The following is a 15,926-nucleotide window of genomic DNA, read 5'->3' on the forward strand; positions in this document are numbered from 1 at the left end:
CGGACTCAATATACCAACTCCATGAACAACAAATCAAACGACTTTTGCGACGCTAATACAATTGGTCCTCAAGCCTGCGTCACCAGTACGCGATGCGTGGTAGTTCAGCTACCACCTTCTCCCATGTTCGACTGCAAGTATACTCTACCTCATCATCTTGTGGTAACGGCAGTCAAGAATATAAACTGAATGACCTCGGTGGGTCCGCAATTTGGCCTTCGATTTGCCCTCGTCTGCGGCCTGACATCCATTTCATTCCACAGGCATGTTGATAACCCAACATGTACACTTGGAACGGCCTGTACACATCCGCATGAATACCTGTGATATACCAGCAATATAAAGAAGAGAAGCCAGTGACGGCCCGAGGACAATTGTTTACCTCTATAGAATGTCATCTGAACATAGACATACTTTCCAAGGTTGGGTGTTCTTCATGCGTGCTGATAACTAGCTGTGGCTTTCTCCCCGATCTCCGGGAGCACGACCGGTAATTTCAAAGGAGCATAAACGAGCTCTTGATGTCCTCGGGGTTGTATGCTCGGGTTCTGAGCGAGATCAGAGATATGAGCAGGGCGTAGAGGTCTACTCAAATAAGCTCACAAGAGGAGTAGTCCATAGCAGCTGAGATAGTCCCGCCTACCCTGAGTTAGGGCTTGGGTGATGGAACTAGTGCGAAAACCGGCCTCATCCGAACCCCGTTGGCAATTACTTAAACCACCTAGTATATAGACGAATGGGAATATGTATTGTAGTCCAGTACTGAGTGCAGAGGTCTGATTGCGCGGCCGATTCACTTTGATTTTACCACGGGCTTCGGTTCGGTGGATGGCTGGTACCTATAGTCTGGCTCCTAACGCCTTTGGCGGTCCTTCTACGACCTAGGCCAACTCGTTGATTAGTTCTCGAGGCGGTATATATTCGCGTAGGTGGGCTCTACTGGCTCCGACAATTATTATTAGAGTAGACTGGAAGCTTGATCATCTAGGCTCTTTCACAAGTTTGGGGTAGATCCAGCTCTGAGATCCATCTCCACGGCCTCCAGATCTCGGAGTAGCTCCTCCGCGGACTCATACCCCTTCACCCAGCATTTTAGCGTGATACGACTGCACGCATGCAACTCTTCCGGCCATTGCCGCTGCTCAAACCGTTCCCGAACTTTCTCAAACCACCCTTCTTCCCCGCCCACAATGTCAGGGTAAACAGGTTGACCCATCATGATCATGTAGATAGTACAACCCAGCGCAAAGAGATCAGTCTTGACATCTGCGTCAAAGGGACCCGCCCGGGGGCAATAGAATCTGCAGGGCTCCCCGCTCCATCCATCAAGGAGGACCGTTCCATCCAGTGAGAGCTGCTTCCCTTGAAAATCTGACAGCTTGATATCGAGTTCCTCGTCGAGCAGGAGATTCGTAGGCTGGATGTCGCAGTGGATGATGCCCCGGGAATGGATCCATGCCACTGCCTCGGCGGTCTCTCGACACCAAGCTACACGTTGTAGGATTGAGGGAGGAGGATTGTTTGACTTGAGGAGGTAGTCAGCCAGGGTCTTGTTTGGGGCTCGCTCGAGGTAGAGTCCGTCGTCTGAGATACCCTTGAGTGCTATGATGTGTTTGTGGGCGCAGACTATTTCATAGAGCTTCTTCTCTATTTTGAGTCGACTCATGTCTCCGCCTGGGGCTTGAAAGTATTTCAGGACTGTCGATTCGTCTACTTCGCTGATGAACGCGCTGCTTCCTGCGGCGATGACTCGAGTCACACCTGGGGGACAGTACTGCTTGTATATAGTCACTTGGCCCGCTTCTGCATTGTCGCACATTGCGATTTAAGGAGGTAAATAAGCACAAGAGGTCTTGATGAAAACCGTGTTTGCGGCGATGAAAAAGGTCGTCGTGTTGGATTTGAAGGACCGATGAGAATCTTGAGCAAAAGAGACCATATAGTCTCGCTTAACAGGCTGCTCGGGCAAGTCATTCTTGGCTTGCAGTAGTACGGATACCTCCAGGACCTCAACCGAGTTGAACGCTTCATATCCAGGTTATTGAGATTGAGATTTAACTGAGACACGCGGATGAGCACCGCTGCTAGTGGTTTCATTCAAGAGGATTGTCACCCCAGGGCTTGAACTTTCCAATTGACAGATGCCGACCTGCTGTTAACGGTAATATAGCTCCTGACATTGATGATATGGGACATCTTTGCAGGGAGTAAGGCATGATATCTCTCTTCATTGAATTTCTAGCGATTCGCCTCCTGGAAGGATCCAGTACCTAGCTTACTGCTCCGTGTAGTTAAGTTAAGTCGACATGGTACGGAGGTATGAGAGCGCAGGTATAACATCATATCATCAGGAATAGACTAATGGAACCCAAAAGTCAGTCTCATTACTTCATCCCGCAGATATTAGTCTCTGCACTAAGGTTCCAACTTTATCAAAGTGTAGATAGACCATGACGTTGACGTTCAACTCCACGTCATGATAATATCAGCCGAGACAAACGTACCATATATACACAGCACCACCCCTCACATCTACACATCTCAAACGAAATCCACAATCAATCATACAGATCTATACTACATCCAAATTTAAATACCGCCCTCACAAACCATTAACCCCACGAAACCTCACAAAATGCCCAAAGGCCCCATCTCCTCCCCACCCTTGCAACCGAAAAAGGTCCACGGGGTCGTCGACGACGACGCCCCGATCGACGACTACGAGAACGCCGTGCACGAGCGCGAGCATGAGGAGAAGCACAGATTAGCCGATGAGCCGAATGTTGCGGCCGCACGACGCGCGAATAAGCCGCCTGTTGCGAATACCGAGACCGAGAAGCACCGCGGTGGAACGGGGAGTGTGCATCGGTCGAAGTGATGCCTGCCTATACATTTAGCTAGCCTGGCTTGCTTAGGTTAGGCTAGGGTGTTGAGGATAAGTGGCATCTTGTTATGTGTTGGAGATGCAGAAGGAATGAGTTCAAGTTGAGATGTATTATAGGCGTTATGATTGCGTGAAACGAAATGGATGGATATCTTTAATATGATATGATGTGAGTTAATGTATGGAGTTCAGTACACCTTGCGGTACCGATAAGTATGAGCAACAGGACAGTAAGTAACCGTGTTCTAGTAATCCGTAGCATACTCCTAATAAACATAAGGCACCACGCCGGGATATCGATATTCCAAGCAGAGAAAGAGAAGTGGTCAATCAATATGCTTCGGCCTCGGCGATGAGATCATCGAGGTAGTTCCGGTCGTAGTCCTCAGCTCCATGTGAGATCGCTCGCTGTTGCTTAGGCGGCTGTTTCGTCTTGACCAAGTCGCTGACGTGAACCAAATTCTGATAGAACTCAATAACCTTGGGGTGAACCATGACCTTGCGCGGATCGAATCGGAGTACCTGAAGACCGGCTTTCGAGGTAGCTCGACTGAGAGCAACGTAGGCTTGTCCCTTCTCGAAAACCTTTCCGAGATCGACCTTGACTCGTTGTAGTGTTTGGCCCTGGGCCTTGTGGATGGACAGAGCCCAAGCGAGAATCAACGGGACTTGTTGTCGCTGGGCCTGGACTTCACCGTTTGGCAGCTCGATCTTCCAGGCCTCTGGCTGGCAAAGGAGATGTCGTTCTGTCCCGTCTGGCTGAATGAAGCATACTAGAGGCCACTTTCTAGTTACTTTAATTCCTCCGTCTGGATTGGCCATGCCCTTGATCTTCTTGCGGGAACGTGCCGCCCTATCCTCGTCCCCATCATCGAACTTTTCGCCTGCGAAATCGTTCTCGTTTTCCACGTAAAAATCAAAGGTCGCTTCGTCCATAAAGGCAACAACCCTGCCAATCGACCCGTTTACGAGGGTCTCCTCCATGTTCTTGATGAGCATAACCTGCGAGCCCTTCTTCAAGTGGATTGTAGGAGGTGCCATGCAATTTGAGAGTAGCTTCTCGCGGAACTGGGGATCTTGGATGGTTCCTGAATCGACGGCGTTGAACGTCATTGTTTCTCCTGAGAGCCGGCCCATTCTTGCAGAGTTGGCATTGTCTACTTCGACACGAGTAGGGAACCTTTACAGATGTTAGTTTCCATCTAGGTATAAAGCGAGAAATAAGCAAGGGCCATACAATTCGGTAGCTTCGAGAGCATCGTGAAAGTCTAAAGGACGGGAGAGCTCTCGGAAAGCCTGTATCGTTCGAGGACTGAGTTTCCCAAGACGCATCTCATTGAGCATATCGGCGAATTCGGGATCACGCTGACGGAAAACGTGCGTCAATAGAATTGTATGCTGTATTGAAGTATTCCAGCTTGCTGCAGCAAATGAAAACTTCGCCTCTCGACCGTGTCCTTCCGGAACTGGAGGTAATTGGAAAAAATCGCCCGTGACAACCAGCTGAATGCCGCCAAATGGTCGACCGTTGTTTCTTATTTGACGAGCGATTTCTTCAAGCTTATCGAACAAATCACCGTCTACCATAGACACCTCATCAATGACGAGGACTTTCGTCCGCAACCAGCGATTCCGAGCTTTCTGGTTTTTCTTAATCTGTGAAATGTCAGTGACATTCAGCTGATTACCTCAAACAAACAATAATCGCACCTTTTTTACGAGCTCAGGCACAGGCTCTTTGCCCAAGCCAATACCTGCGAAACTGTGTAAGGTGACACCCTCGATGTTACATGCGGCAAGTCCAGTAGATGCCGTGACCGCAATGCGGTCCGGCTCCTTCCTGTACTTATCCCGTAGTTTCTTGATGATTTCTCTCATGAGGACTGATTTACCAGTTCCTGCCGAACCCGTGAAGAAAATACTCTTCCCCTTCTCAACAACTGCCTTTAAAACATGCTTTTGCTCATCACTGAGGAATATAGGAGCAACCTGAGCACGTGGTGTATGCTGCTTGGTGCTCGACTGTATCTTCTGAACTTGTGCTTTCTTGTTTTGTCGGCGAAGTTCCTTTTGTTCTTCTTTTATAGCGCTTGCTGTCTTATTCCACGGGGCCGTTGAGGATGGCCGCGCGGGCGTCTTCGGCTTCGGCGATTCATCATCGATCACAATAACTTCCTTCTCATCCTTCCGCCAGGGAACGGTTCGTGGCGCGGCAGGCTTCTGGAAGTGAGTTGGCGGCGAGGATGACCAGGGCAGTGCGCTGCTTGTTGGTGCGGGATTATTATCGACCGGAATAGGCGGAAGATCAGGATATTTAATGTCTGATTCGTAGTTGGCCTCGGAAGTTATCACGGCCGACTGCGAGTCCGCCTTGTGGGATAATGTAAGGCTCGTTTTCGCGGTCTGGAACGACTCCTCCTGGAAGCTGTCTCTCTCAATTTTTGTGGGTGCGATGAAGGGATCGGGTGATTCGAAGTCGAGGTCCTCGTCACTGTCGAAGTCGTTCTCGTCGAAATACACCGCATTGTGTAGGGACCCTAGCGTGGACTTGGTGCTCGTCATTTCGATTTTCCGCTTCACGCCAACAGACTGGGGTGGTGGGAGTTTCGTCGCAACATTTCCATTGGCATTAGGGAAGGTCGACTGGAGCGGCCGGGCGGTCGTAGCCGAGTGATCCTTGACTGCTTTTTTAAACATCACTGCAGGGCCTGCCGCCTGCAATGGCCGCAATGTCGCGAATTTTGAGGCAGTTTGCGGGGTCAGCACTGTTCCATTTGACAGAGATTTGCGGACAGCAGCTGGTCTCCGGGGTGATGCCCTGGAAAAGTACATAAACAGGGGAGGGGGAGAGGGGGTTTAGAGTGAACTAAGTGAGGGGATTGTTTATAGCGATTGGCCATTAAGATTATTATCGAAGACTCCGCGTCCCGAAGAGGCGCGTCCGAGATACGCGCTGTTATCGCACGTGACCACTGATAAGGGCTTCAATTCCGCTGTTGCTCCGTGGGGAAAACAACAAAACCGGTTCCTTGCGCGACCAACTTGACTTGTCTGCAGGCATTGTTATCTACCTATATTCTCGCAATCCCCTGTTCGCTCCACATATATGAGCGCGACGCGATAGTACAAATCTTGACGCGCAACCGCCGGTAGTAACCGAACTGGACCGATCCCGATAAGCCTCCGAGGCCGTCAATCATGAAGCATGGCAGGGCAGGCTTCCTCGAGTCAGTATAGACGGTGCTTTCGCTGCGGAAGATCACTAATATGATGCAGACAAGGAGCATCCTCTTGCGGGGGCGGTTCTGTGCTTTACGTCCGTTCTTCCCGAGCTGCGCGTTGGTTCTCCTTGAGCAGTTGCGAGAAACACGCTAATAGCTTATCGCATACAGACTGAACTTGCCTCGATCGCGAGCCAGATGGGCGCGGGCCACAGCTACGATCTTACCTCAGAAGTCACCCATTTGCTAGTTGGCGAGACCAGTACCGCGAAGTACAAGTTTGTTGCGCGTGAACGGTCAGACGTCGTTGTGCTCCGGCCGGAATGGGTAGAAGCCGTACGTCAGTCCTGGATGCAGGGTGGAGACACCAATTTACAGGCCCTGGAAGAGGAATATAAACTGCCAACATTTGCCGGAACCGCGATCTGCATAACGGGGTTCGAAGATAGTGAGTATGCGGAGCTGTCGTCCAAGTCACAAAACTGACTGGTTCTTTTTGTAGTGGAGCTCCGGAACTACATTCGCAACAATGCCCAACTACACGGCGCAGACTTCAGAAAAGATCTCACGAAAACAGTGACACACCTGATTGCGCGGACCGCGGTTGGTGACAAATACAAGTATGCGACACAGTGGAATGTGAAGGTGGTTACGCTCAAGTGGTTCACCGACTGTATAGAGCGTGGGATGGTACTTGAAGAGACGCTGTACCATCCTCTTCTGCCTGCAGAGCAACAGGGCGCTGGGGCTTGGAATCGCTCTACACCTGCAATCAAACAAAAACAGCCAGAAAGCGAAAGCTCCGCCGGCTCTCGACCTCGGAAACTGCGCAGAATCGCTAGCACTAAGCTCAGCAACCAAAACGAGAATATTTGGGGCGATATAATTGGGATGGGATTCGAGACCGCCGAGCCAAAGCCATCGCGAGAGGAACGGCAGGCAGCAAACGAGCAGAAGCAGAAGAATGCACCTGTTCTTCAGATAGCCAAGTCATTCGCCAGCGAAAGCACCTTTGCTCCTCCTTCACAGCCTCATGAGCCAAAGGCTGAACCGGCGGTCGATCGTCGAAACGGCTTCTTAGATGGGTGTTTCTTCTTGATACATGGCTTCTCTTCGAAACAGGTACGTTCTCGCCTGTCCACAAGGTCGCTGCGCCCCTGACTTTCTAGGCAAATGTATTACGGAACCATCTTTCATTCAATGGTGCTCAGTTGGTAGAATCTATGAGCGACTTCTCGCGCCCGGACATACCAAAGAAAGGCCACGGGCTGTACATCATTGCGCCTTACAAAACACCACGATCTACCGTCCCATCCACGGATGATCTAGCATTCGAGTGCGATATCGTGACAGACATGTGGTTAGAAAGGTGTCTTGACACAAAATCATTAGTCTCGCCCGAATCTCACATCGCAAACACACCAATCCCTTCTTACCCTGTAAAAGGTAAGTGGCATATCAGTGCACGTTTGACAGAGTATACTGACGAGGCTAGGATTATCGGGCATGAACATTTGCTCCACTGGCTTCTCCCGCATGGACCTTCTACACCTCTCAAAGTTGGTCAACCTAGTAGGTCAGTTACTGTCACTTCTTCCTCTTTCTTCTGTCTGCTGATTATCTAGGTGCCACATACAATGAGTATCTGAAACCTAGTGCATCCGTTCTCATCTGCAATGCTGCAACGTCCCTGAACCACGAAAAGCTGCGCCATACCCACGAATGGGGCGTACCGGCTGTAACTGCAGAGTGGCTGTGGTCTTCCATCCGACAAGAGAAGAAACAGCCTTTCGAGCCTTATCTCGTTCGAAAACCCTCAACACAGAGCAGCAAAGGTCTAGAATTGCGAGCAGGTTCTCGCCCATCACATAAGCGACCTTCACAACAAAAGCCCCTGGAAAACACGGCCCCCAATAAACCTAAGTCGCAAGACGCAAAATCCACACCCAAAGAACCGAAACAAACCATCTCGGAGAGTCCGCAGAAAGCATCCCCAGTCAAACCACTATCAAACCCGAAATCACCACAGAAATCCGTCTCCCCATCAAAACCACCCCCAATCGAAGCTGCAGACACCATCAAATCTCCCGCAAAACGCAAATACACCTACGAAGAAGACGCAGCAACCTCCACAAAAACCGCCATCGACCTCGCCGTAACCGGCCTCCTAAAACACGCCCGCAGCGGCCCCTCCCGCTCAACCTCCGACTCTACCAGCGACCCCGACAGACCGCGCTCAAGACGCGCGAGACCCCTCCTCGGCCGCGCGCAGTCAAACTCCTCCATCCAACGTGTCTTCTCCCGCGCAAGCTCCATCGACACCGCGAACGGAGACGGAGCCGGAAGCGCAGCCGAGAGTATGAGCGTGAGCATGAATACAGACGGCGGGATTCCCTCCCTCGGCACAGGAAGCCGCATTGAGCTTGAGTACCTCAACGCAGAACGGGACCGGCGCCTCGAGCAGATTGAGGAGGAGGAGCCACCGCCTATGACGCAGCTTGACTACGAGGATGCGGATGCCGTTCTCATGAGGGAGGCGTTCCTTCGGAACGTGGGTAAAGCTGTTGAAAAGCCTGCGGGACGGCAGGATCCTGTTGTTGATCAGCTGAAGGAGTTGGAGAGTGTGGGGTGGGGCACTGGACGGCGGACGAGGAATGCGACAAGGAGTATGGCGGTTGATGATGGTGGGTTTTGATTATGGGCCACTTATGAATGCGGGCGGTTCTTGGATTCCAGCTGCATGATTTGTTCTTATTGTCATCTGCTCATCTGCGAATTGCATAGCATGTGCATGGCGTTCTCCATTGGTTACTCTGCTCTAAGGGTTGGATTTGTGGGAGTTATGATGCATAATATATACATAAATATTGAATTGCCTGGTGTTGTGCCTCATCTGCTTGATAGAGAGCGTAGATTGTTTCATTGTAGCTTGTGCTCCTACTATGCTACCAGGGAGTGAAAATGCACAGACTGAAGAGAGTATTCAGTTAACTACGAGCCGGGGTTTATTATACCAACAAGTACGATCTTAGGTAATTTTGCTACTTGAGAATTCAGGGAAACTGGATGCATTGAAATGGATTGATGAGAGTAACTAACAAGCAGGGGACGCCTTTTAGATCGACATAGCATCGTCATCAAGTAGCTGAGCGCTGCTTTCCAACTGACACGGAATTTATCATCACTAAGGCAAATGGCTCTCAAACCGGTCATCATGATAGAAGGGCATTCGGGGCTGGGATGGGGGGCAATGCCTTCCAGACAATGGGATGTCTTGACGGTGGCCGAGGTCAGGGAGCGCTGATACATGCTAAGAAACAAGATAGGATATACTTCATGGTCGTACAAAAAGAGGCACAGAAGACACAGTGGCCATCATGGCCTTCGGCGGAGAAGGTCATTTATTCCACTTTCATCATGAAGGCGGGTAAAGTTGAATTGGGAAGTAGAGATGTGATTATGCCTCTCAGCTGGAATGAGAATCCGTTATCATCATCGAGGCATCGTGTGAAAAGAACAGATATAAGCACAAGAGTCAAGGGGAATGAATGTTTTGCACGAATCGGGTGGGATTTGATCGCTGAGAGTCTGAAGCCTTCTAGGCGGAGCTAAAACCCAAGACAGCTTCCCTTCCAGTTTCCTGGAGGAGAGAAGCACAAGGCACAAGCTCAACGAGCCCGTCAGGGTCGATTCGTGAACGTGGTGCGCAGGAAAGCGTGGGGTGGCCTTTCAGTGGGCTTGCAACCTCGAAGGCGCTACCCTTTATCATCATCAAGGCACGGGAGATGGGGAGTAAGAGGGCACCCAGAAGCCCAATGCACGCCTGTCAGATGGGATAATCTGCCGGTCAGACCAGCAGATTGATTCGCTCCCAGTTCATCATTCATCATGGGTTGAGTATGAGTTGAGTGTATTAGGTAAGGAGTAGTGAGGAGAGCTGAGGGGATGAAAAGAAATAGAATGGAAAAAGACACTGTGAAGAGCTGAGGGAAAAGGGCTATGATATCTATGCTCGAGCCTCTCAGGAGAAGTACACCCCCAAGGGCCGCTTCTCGGTTTCATCATGAAGGCTATTGGCATTTGGCTGGTGATGCATGGCTCGAAGGCCAATTGCCACTAGGGCTGATCAAGTTCTAAGCACTGTCTGATGGGACGTCCAATTGATCAGAAAAGACTGTCCTCAGCTCACGGCTCCGTGTCAGGGGCGGGTAGCAAGGCAGTGTTGCAAAGAAAACCAAGACTTGATGAAACTCGGAGTCACCGAAGGAGAAGAAGGAGGAAGAGGAGGAGGAAGGAGAACGAAAACGCAGGGGGAAACGCAGGAAGGACTCGACGCAGTGAAGGAAGAACAAGAGGAAGGTACGACTCCTAGACATGACCAAAACAAGTCAGTCAAGTGTTACATGGAGTCAAGCTCACATTCTTCCTCCAACAGCACACACTGAGCACTCGACTCGGTCGCTCAGCAAATCCATGCTTCCATCAATCTCTAGACCCTCAATCCTGTGAAGTGAATAGAGGAGGATGCATGTCACCGTGCCGAAGACTCGAGTGCGTGGCTGCTGTGTTGCATGTCTTCGCGGTTGCATGTCCCAAGTAACACTGGACTTAGAAAGAAAGAGAAAGATAACAATCAGTAAGCTGAAAGGCAAGAAAAAAAAAATACCCTGGAATATAACTTGCCTGCGACACAGTAAAAGACAAAGTCAGGATGGGTGCTGGCTGAGCAAAGGTATCCCAGTTGGGTGTTGTTGAGGAAGAGGAAGAAGAGGAAGGAGAGGGGGCGAGGAAGAGAATTAAATAGGCAAGTCAAGGAGTCCCGGAGTGACAAGTTCTCAGATCCATTCAATTCTCAGGCCTTCTGCCTGACTTGAGTGAATTGTGGCTGGATGTTAGGGAGTCATTCACTGGCAGACCCATCCTTGCTGTGAGCAGATTAGGAAGAGAACACCAGGCTCTAGTCATCTGCACGGGAGTCACTGGTCACTAGGCTCTAGAATGACTCTTTAGGTGGGGTGAGTAGTCTACTGTTGCGTAGGGCTGTTATTGTTTGAGACTGAAATTCAAGTGTTATGCGCTACATCATGGCTAGGGACAAGTCTAAGTAGAAAAATTGCACGAAGCCTCCTTTCAGGGTCTTCCATTTTCAAGTCATGGAGGGGGCGGAAAGTTACGTAGAACAAGAATAACATGTTGGTATGGTTCGATTATTTGTGGCTATCAAGGTTAAGCGCCGTCAAGCATGGTCAAAGAGGGTTATCTAACACAACCCCGTTCTAGAAAGGAGGCTCTCAATCCGAGCTATGTATAAAGAGAGGAAAAGCGAAAGGAATTAACAGTGTTGAAGAGAATTAAAGCAATTGTACACAATGGGGATATTTTGCAACATTGGAAGAGAAGGTAGAACAGTAGGAGATACATCGTGGGACGTCGTAATTTTGTACAGGAGTAATGGACGAGATCAGGCCTCGTAGGCACCGAGCCCACCAGGCAACGGGCCGTCAAGATCAATGTTCTCGACGGATGTTCTGTTGTCGGTGCTATCGCGGAACAGGTTGGCGAAGTACTTGCTAGCGACCTCGCTCTCCTGCTTCGTCTTACTAACCTCCTGCTTGCGTCGCCCGAGGTCTTCGACATCCTGGGCCAGGGAGTTCTGAAGATTACCAGCGGGTAGACGAAGGATACGGCGAACCTCAGATGATATCCGGGTAGAGTTGGAATGGACATAGTCCATTTCTGAAAGAGTGGCAGCGATCTTGCGCGAAAGTCGAGGAGGGAGGGTCTGGGGAATTGTGGAAAGCACATAGGCCGCGGTAATAGCAGCTGGACAAGTTAGCTAACAGTATTTGAACAAATAAGAGCAGAAACTTACCAGCAGCGAAGATACCAGGTAGAAGGAGACGTCGGATGTTGTTCGGTCCGAGGAACTTAGCAGCACTGAACGCGCTATCAACCCAGCTGATACCACCAAAAGCCCTGCCACCAAGAACAGTTACAGCCGTCATAGCCATGCCTGTTCCGGCGAGCTTCTCCTGCCGCTCCCAAAGACCAGAGATGTCGAAGAAATCCAAGAGCTCTACCTCCGTGGTGACCTGTTTCGCCAGTGCATGACGACGACCACGACGGAACATCAGGTCTGCGCGGAAGGTAGGAGCGGTAAACTTGTCTTCTCCGATATGCAGCAGTCCAAGGTTCTGAATGAAACCAACGCCCTGAGATGTTTTGGTACGAGCATAATCCTCGCAACCCTCCACTGACGCGGAGATATGGTCAAGCATAGCGAACTTCAGATCCTCGGCGTACTGAAATGCAGAAAAGATACCGGGATACTCAACACCAAGATTAGCCTCGGAGACATTTGTGATTGCATTAGTCAAGGTTGTTCGAGTGTGCTTGTAAACGTCGTCGCACGAGTCATCAATACACTTGTCCACTTCTTCCTGCAGTTCGACCTTCTTCTTCTTGCCATTCTCGTAAGCAGGCTCAAGGTCGGCCAGTTCCTTCAAGACGGTCTGAAGTTCCTTGTCCGCTATGTCACGATTCACACCAGCCAAGGCATTGATGTCCGCAAGGAGGTTGAGAAGGTAGGTCCGAGCAGGGGCCAGCTTCGAGCGTGATCGTTTCTCGAGCACGAATCGCCGCAAAGAACTCTCCAAGTTCTCGAAATCTTGTATCTTTTCCTTCTCCTTCTCTTTTCCTTTACCCTTCTTGTCATCGGACTTGTCCTCATCATCGTCACCGCCCGGCCAATCGTTTCCATTAGGGTCGGAGCCCCCGCCACCGCCACCTCCACCTCCAGCAGGAATTTGCGGTGCAACAGGGACAGCATTGCTCGAAACGAAGTGCACGAGTTCAGCAGCTTCCTTGTATGTGCGGGGACTCAATTTCTTGATCTGATCCAGGATCATGCGCTGGCACCGCTGCTTGTCGCGAATCTGATCGAAACCGTTGACGACCATAAACATGTAGGCTTTTTCGTGCGCGGCGTTCCAGATGAAGTCCTGAGCGGACAGAGTGAAATGGTTGGCAGCGGAAACGACGAACACAACCACATCAATTTCCTCCTGGCGGGCAAAGACGGCTGTAGTCTTCAATGAGTCCGAGTTGAGACCAGGCGCATCAATCAGAGCAATGTCGACGACACCATTGTTGAGCAGAGATTCATCTATTGTTCGCACGTCCTTCACGTAAACCTTGCACTGCATGTACTTTGTGTTGTCGATAACGATATCCTCGAGTTCGCTTAGGGCATAGACGTCATACGTAGTTTCATCGTTGCGATTGTAGTGGCGGTCCTTGTGCACAGCATGCACCTCCTCGAGTCCACTATTCTCCCGGGCATCGAGGACCTCGCAGAAGATACTCGTGCAGGGCTGCTGGTCTTCAGGTAGTACCTTGCGACGCAAAAGGGCGTTACAGAACGTTGACTTTCCTGCATTCAGGTCTCCAGTAATCAAGACTTTGCTGGAAATATCCTCAATCCTGTCCCGCAGCGAGAGGAGATGCTTGATGCTCTGGCCAATCTTTCCATCCAGCAGCGACGCGATTGATGACTTTTCCAAAGAGTGTACAAGTTCGGCTTGCGACAGCGCTCCCAGCTTCAAGTCTAACTTCAGGATCGAGAACTCTTGCGCAATCTGCGGGCTCATCAATCTTGGCTCCGGCGGGGCTCGGCGTTCGGCGGCAGCACTCGATTCTGTAAGTTCTTCGTTCGTAGGCATGGTGGCGGCACGTCTCAGGGCGCCAGGCCGTGACAGATCGTCGTGGTGAGCGTCCTGGAAAAACGACTGACTCTGATGTAAAGAAGGACGATCCGAAGGGGAGTCGGGGAGGTTCTGTACGGAAGGGTAGTGGGCGGGCCATTGGCGGTTCATATCCTGAAGCTCCTTCAGTGTTTCGATGGTCCGGGAGATCGCGCGCGCAAGCTTGGTTCGATTCGAGTTACTACACTCATTAGCATGCTGAAGAACTCACAACCTACCACCATATTTAGGTATAACATACTATAGTAGCTGGTGAACATGGCTAGCGACAATCTGCTTCTCGTGCTCAGCGGCGGGATTCCATTCTCCAGCATGTGTAGGAGTATGCGCGGGCGTCGGTCTATCCACCATCAACTCGGATCTCCAAGCTGCACTAGATTCTCCATCCGCAACACTACCACCATACCCCGAGTCCGCATGTAGCGAGTTCATCAAAGCCGTGGCGCTCTCCGAGGTCGAGCCGTTTCCAACGGTCATATACGAGGGCGGGAGTCGGGGGGCGAATGGACTTTCTTCTGGTCTCTCATCGGGTGGCCGTCTGGACGACCCCTCGCCAGCAGAGGAGCCGACCTTTCCGGGGAAATACTCCTGACTCATGACGATAACGGCGCAGTTCGTATAGAGCTCGAGTTGAGATGGAATGTTGGATGAGGGTAAGGTGATGTGATTTCTCTCGGCGCGGGTAAAAATCATGACCTAAATGGGCTTAGCGGCTGCCATGTGACTGCCGTAAAGCCGTTCGTATCGCCGTTACATTGTCTGGAGCCTGATGTCACCGCAGCTCGCCGAAGGCCTCTGTTTCTGCCGCATTGAATACCCCACGTTCCCATCTATCATATCAATTTCTCCCCGTCTGTCAAAATGAACGTGAGTTCTGTGATATGTTTTTATGACCGGGATCCATGCTGACAGTTTGCCCCAGATTGTCGAGTGGGCTTTCGGAAAGCGTATGACGCCCGCAGAGCGTCTCCGCAAGCACCAGCGGGCGCTCGACAGGACGCAGCGCGAATTAGACAGGGAGCGGACGAAGCTCGAAAACCAAGAGAAGAAACTCATACAGGATATCAAGAAGAGCGCGAAGAATGGGCAAATCGGGGCCTGCAAAATCCAGGCGAAAGATCTGGTACGGACACGAAGGTATGCAGCATGAGATCATTTCAGAGTCGCCATGTCGGCAAGCCGCTAACTGTTGCTCTCTATGCGATGAACAGATATATCCAGAAATTTTATCAGATGCGGACACAACTACAAGCTATCTCCCTGCGCATCCAGGTACGTCGTCTACTCGACCGAGACGCTTGCCGCTTGACAGAGAACTTACTTGCCCGTGGTATAGACCGTTAGAAGCAACGAACAGATGATGCAGTCGATGAAGGGCGCGACCATGCTACTGGGCAGCATGAACCGGCAAATGAACCTTCCGGCGCTGCAGCGGATTGCGATGGAGTTCGAGCGCGAGAACGACATAATGGACCAACGGCAAGAGATGATGGATGACGCGATCGACGAAGCGACAGGGATGGAGGGTGAGGATGAGGAAGGCGAGGACATCGTCAAGGAGGTCTTAGATGAGATTGGTGTGGACCTTAACCAGGCGGTGCGTAAATCCTTATCGAGGGACACAGGCAGGATCATACTAATGCTTCTTTGAAACAGCTGGGTGAGACGCCATCGGGGATACAGAAAGAATCGGTCAGTGAGGCCCGGGTGGCTCAAGCGGTTGGTGCTGGTGGTGGTGCCGGCGGCGGTGACGACGACGATCTTCAGGCGAGGCTTGACAGTCTCAGACGATAGTTACGACACTCGCAGCATCTACGCCTCACCTTCGATCTTTTTGTTTATTTGCCGCTGTATACGAGCTCTGATTTCCCACATGGCTTATGGTTCTATTATCGAAGCGACGATGACACATACCCTTCTACGTTACAAGAGGAGCGAAATTGAAATGATAATCCATTGATATCTTGAATTAGGCTTGAACTGATTCGAATTATATCCTGGCTAGTCTCATCATTTTTTTTAAATCTTGACTTACCTTTATCTGCTATTATCGACACC

General features: G+C 50.8%; 5 protein-coding genes across 5 annotated transcripts; 3 read left to right on the top strand and 2 right to left on the bottom strand.

Annotated features, from left to right (window-relative positions):
* Positions 1–970: 970 nt before the first annotated feature.
* On the bottom strand, positions 971–1,819 carry BDW74DRAFT_187263 (uncharacterized protein; the record flags this gene model as incomplete). Its single annotated transcript, XM_073731443.1, has 1 exon — positions 971–1,819. One exon carries the CDS (start codon positions 1,817–1,819, stop codon positions 995–997), a length of 825 nt encoding a protein of 274 aa, XP_073580370.1. The 3' UTR covers positions 971–994.
* Positions 1,820–2,635: 816 nt separating this feature from the next.
* Positions 2,636–2,915, top strand: BDW74DRAFT_181652 (uncharacterized protein; the record flags this gene model as incomplete). The annotated part of the gene is made up of 2 exons (XM_073730075.1): positions 2,636–2,846; positions 2,902–2,915. 2 exons carry the CDS (start codon positions 2,636–2,638, stop codon positions 2,913–2,915), a joined length of 225 nt encoding a protein of 74 aa, XP_073580371.1.
* A 3,047-nt stretch (positions 2,916–5,962) lies between these two features.
* BDW74DRAFT_187267 (BRCT domain protein) lies at positions 5,963–8,990 on the top strand. Its single transcript, XM_073731444.1, has 7 exons — positions 5,963–6,111; positions 6,161–6,222; positions 6,277–6,553; positions 6,608–7,227; positions 7,275–7,551; positions 7,601–7,681; positions 7,731–8,990. Exons 1-7 carry the CDS (start codon positions 6,090–6,092, stop codon positions 8,798–8,800), a joined length of 2,409 nt encoding a protein of 802 aa, XP_073580372.1. The 5' UTR covers positions 5,963–6,089; the 3' UTR covers positions 8,801–8,990.
* Positions 8,991–11,291: 2,301 nt separating this feature from the next.
* Positions 11,292–14,504, bottom strand: BDW74DRAFT_159863 (mitofusin). Its single transcript, XM_073725523.1, has 3 exons — positions 14,110–14,504; positions 11,978–14,049; positions 11,292–11,928 (listed from the first exon to the last, which is right to left on the bottom strand). The coding sequence occupies exons 1-3, from the start codon at positions 14,463–14,465 to the stop codon at positions 11,567–11,569; spliced, it is 2,790 nt and encodes a 929-aa protein (XP_073580373.1). The 5' UTR covers positions 14,466–14,504; the 3' UTR covers positions 11,292–11,566.
* Positions 14,505–14,643: 139 nt separating this feature from the next.
* On the top strand, positions 14,644–15,922 carry BDW74DRAFT_71887 (ESCRT-III subunit protein DID4). Its single transcript, XM_073733532.1, has 5 exons — positions 14,644–14,735; positions 14,791–15,005; positions 15,080–15,140; positions 15,205–15,465; positions 15,525–15,922. Exons 1-5 carry the CDS (start codon positions 14,730–14,732, stop codon positions 15,660–15,662), a joined length of 681 nt encoding a protein of 226 aa, XP_073580374.1. The 5' UTR covers positions 14,644–14,729; the 3' UTR covers positions 15,663–15,922.
* Positions 15,923–15,926: the final 4 nt, after the last annotated feature.

This window comes from Aspergillus multicolor (assembly GCF_047715735.1).
Source record: "Aspergillus multicolor strain CBS 133.54 unplaced genomic scaffold BDW74scaffold_29, whole genome shotgun sequence".
In the NCBI taxonomy this organism is placed as follows: Eukaryota; Fungi; Ascomycota; class Eurotiomycetes; order Eurotiales; family Aspergillaceae; genus Aspergillus; species Aspergillus multicolor.

Excerpts from the sequence above, each read along its gene's own strand:
- BDW74DRAFT_187267 (XM_073731444.1), top strand. The coding sequence starts at position 6,090 with ATGGCAGGGCAGGCTTCCTCGA. Across the intron at positions 7,552-7,600 it reads CCCTTCTTACCCTGTAAAAG|GATTATCGGGCATGAACATT; the intron begins GTAAGTGGCATA and ends TGACGAGGCTAG. Across the intron at positions 7,682-7,730 it reads AAAGTTGGTCAACCTAGTAG|GTGCCACATACAATGAGTAT; the intron begins GTCAGTTACTGT and ends CTGATTATCTAG.
- BDW74DRAFT_159863 (XM_073725523.1), bottom strand. The coding sequence starts at position 14,465 with ATGAGTCAGGAGTATTTCCCCGGAAAGGTCGGCTCCTCTGCTGGCGAG. Across the intron at positions 14,050-14,109 it reads CATGTTCACCAGCTACTATA|TAACTCGAATCGAACCAAGC; the intron begins GTATGTTATACC and ends TAATGAGTGTAG. Across the intron at positions 11,929-11,977 it reads ACCTGGTATCTTCGCTGCTG|CTGCTATTACCGCGGCCTAT; the intron begins GTAAGTTTCTGC and ends TAACTTGTCCAG.
- BDW74DRAFT_71887 (XM_073733532.1), top strand. Across the intron at positions 15,006-15,079 it reads GATCTGGTACGGACACGAAG|ATATATCCAGAAATTTTATC; the intron begins GTATGCAGCATG and ends TGCGATGAACAG. Across the intron at positions 15,141-15,204 it reads CTATCTCCCTGCGCATCCAG|ACCGTTAGAAGCAACGAACA; the intron begins GTACGTCGTCTA and ends CCCGTGGTATAG.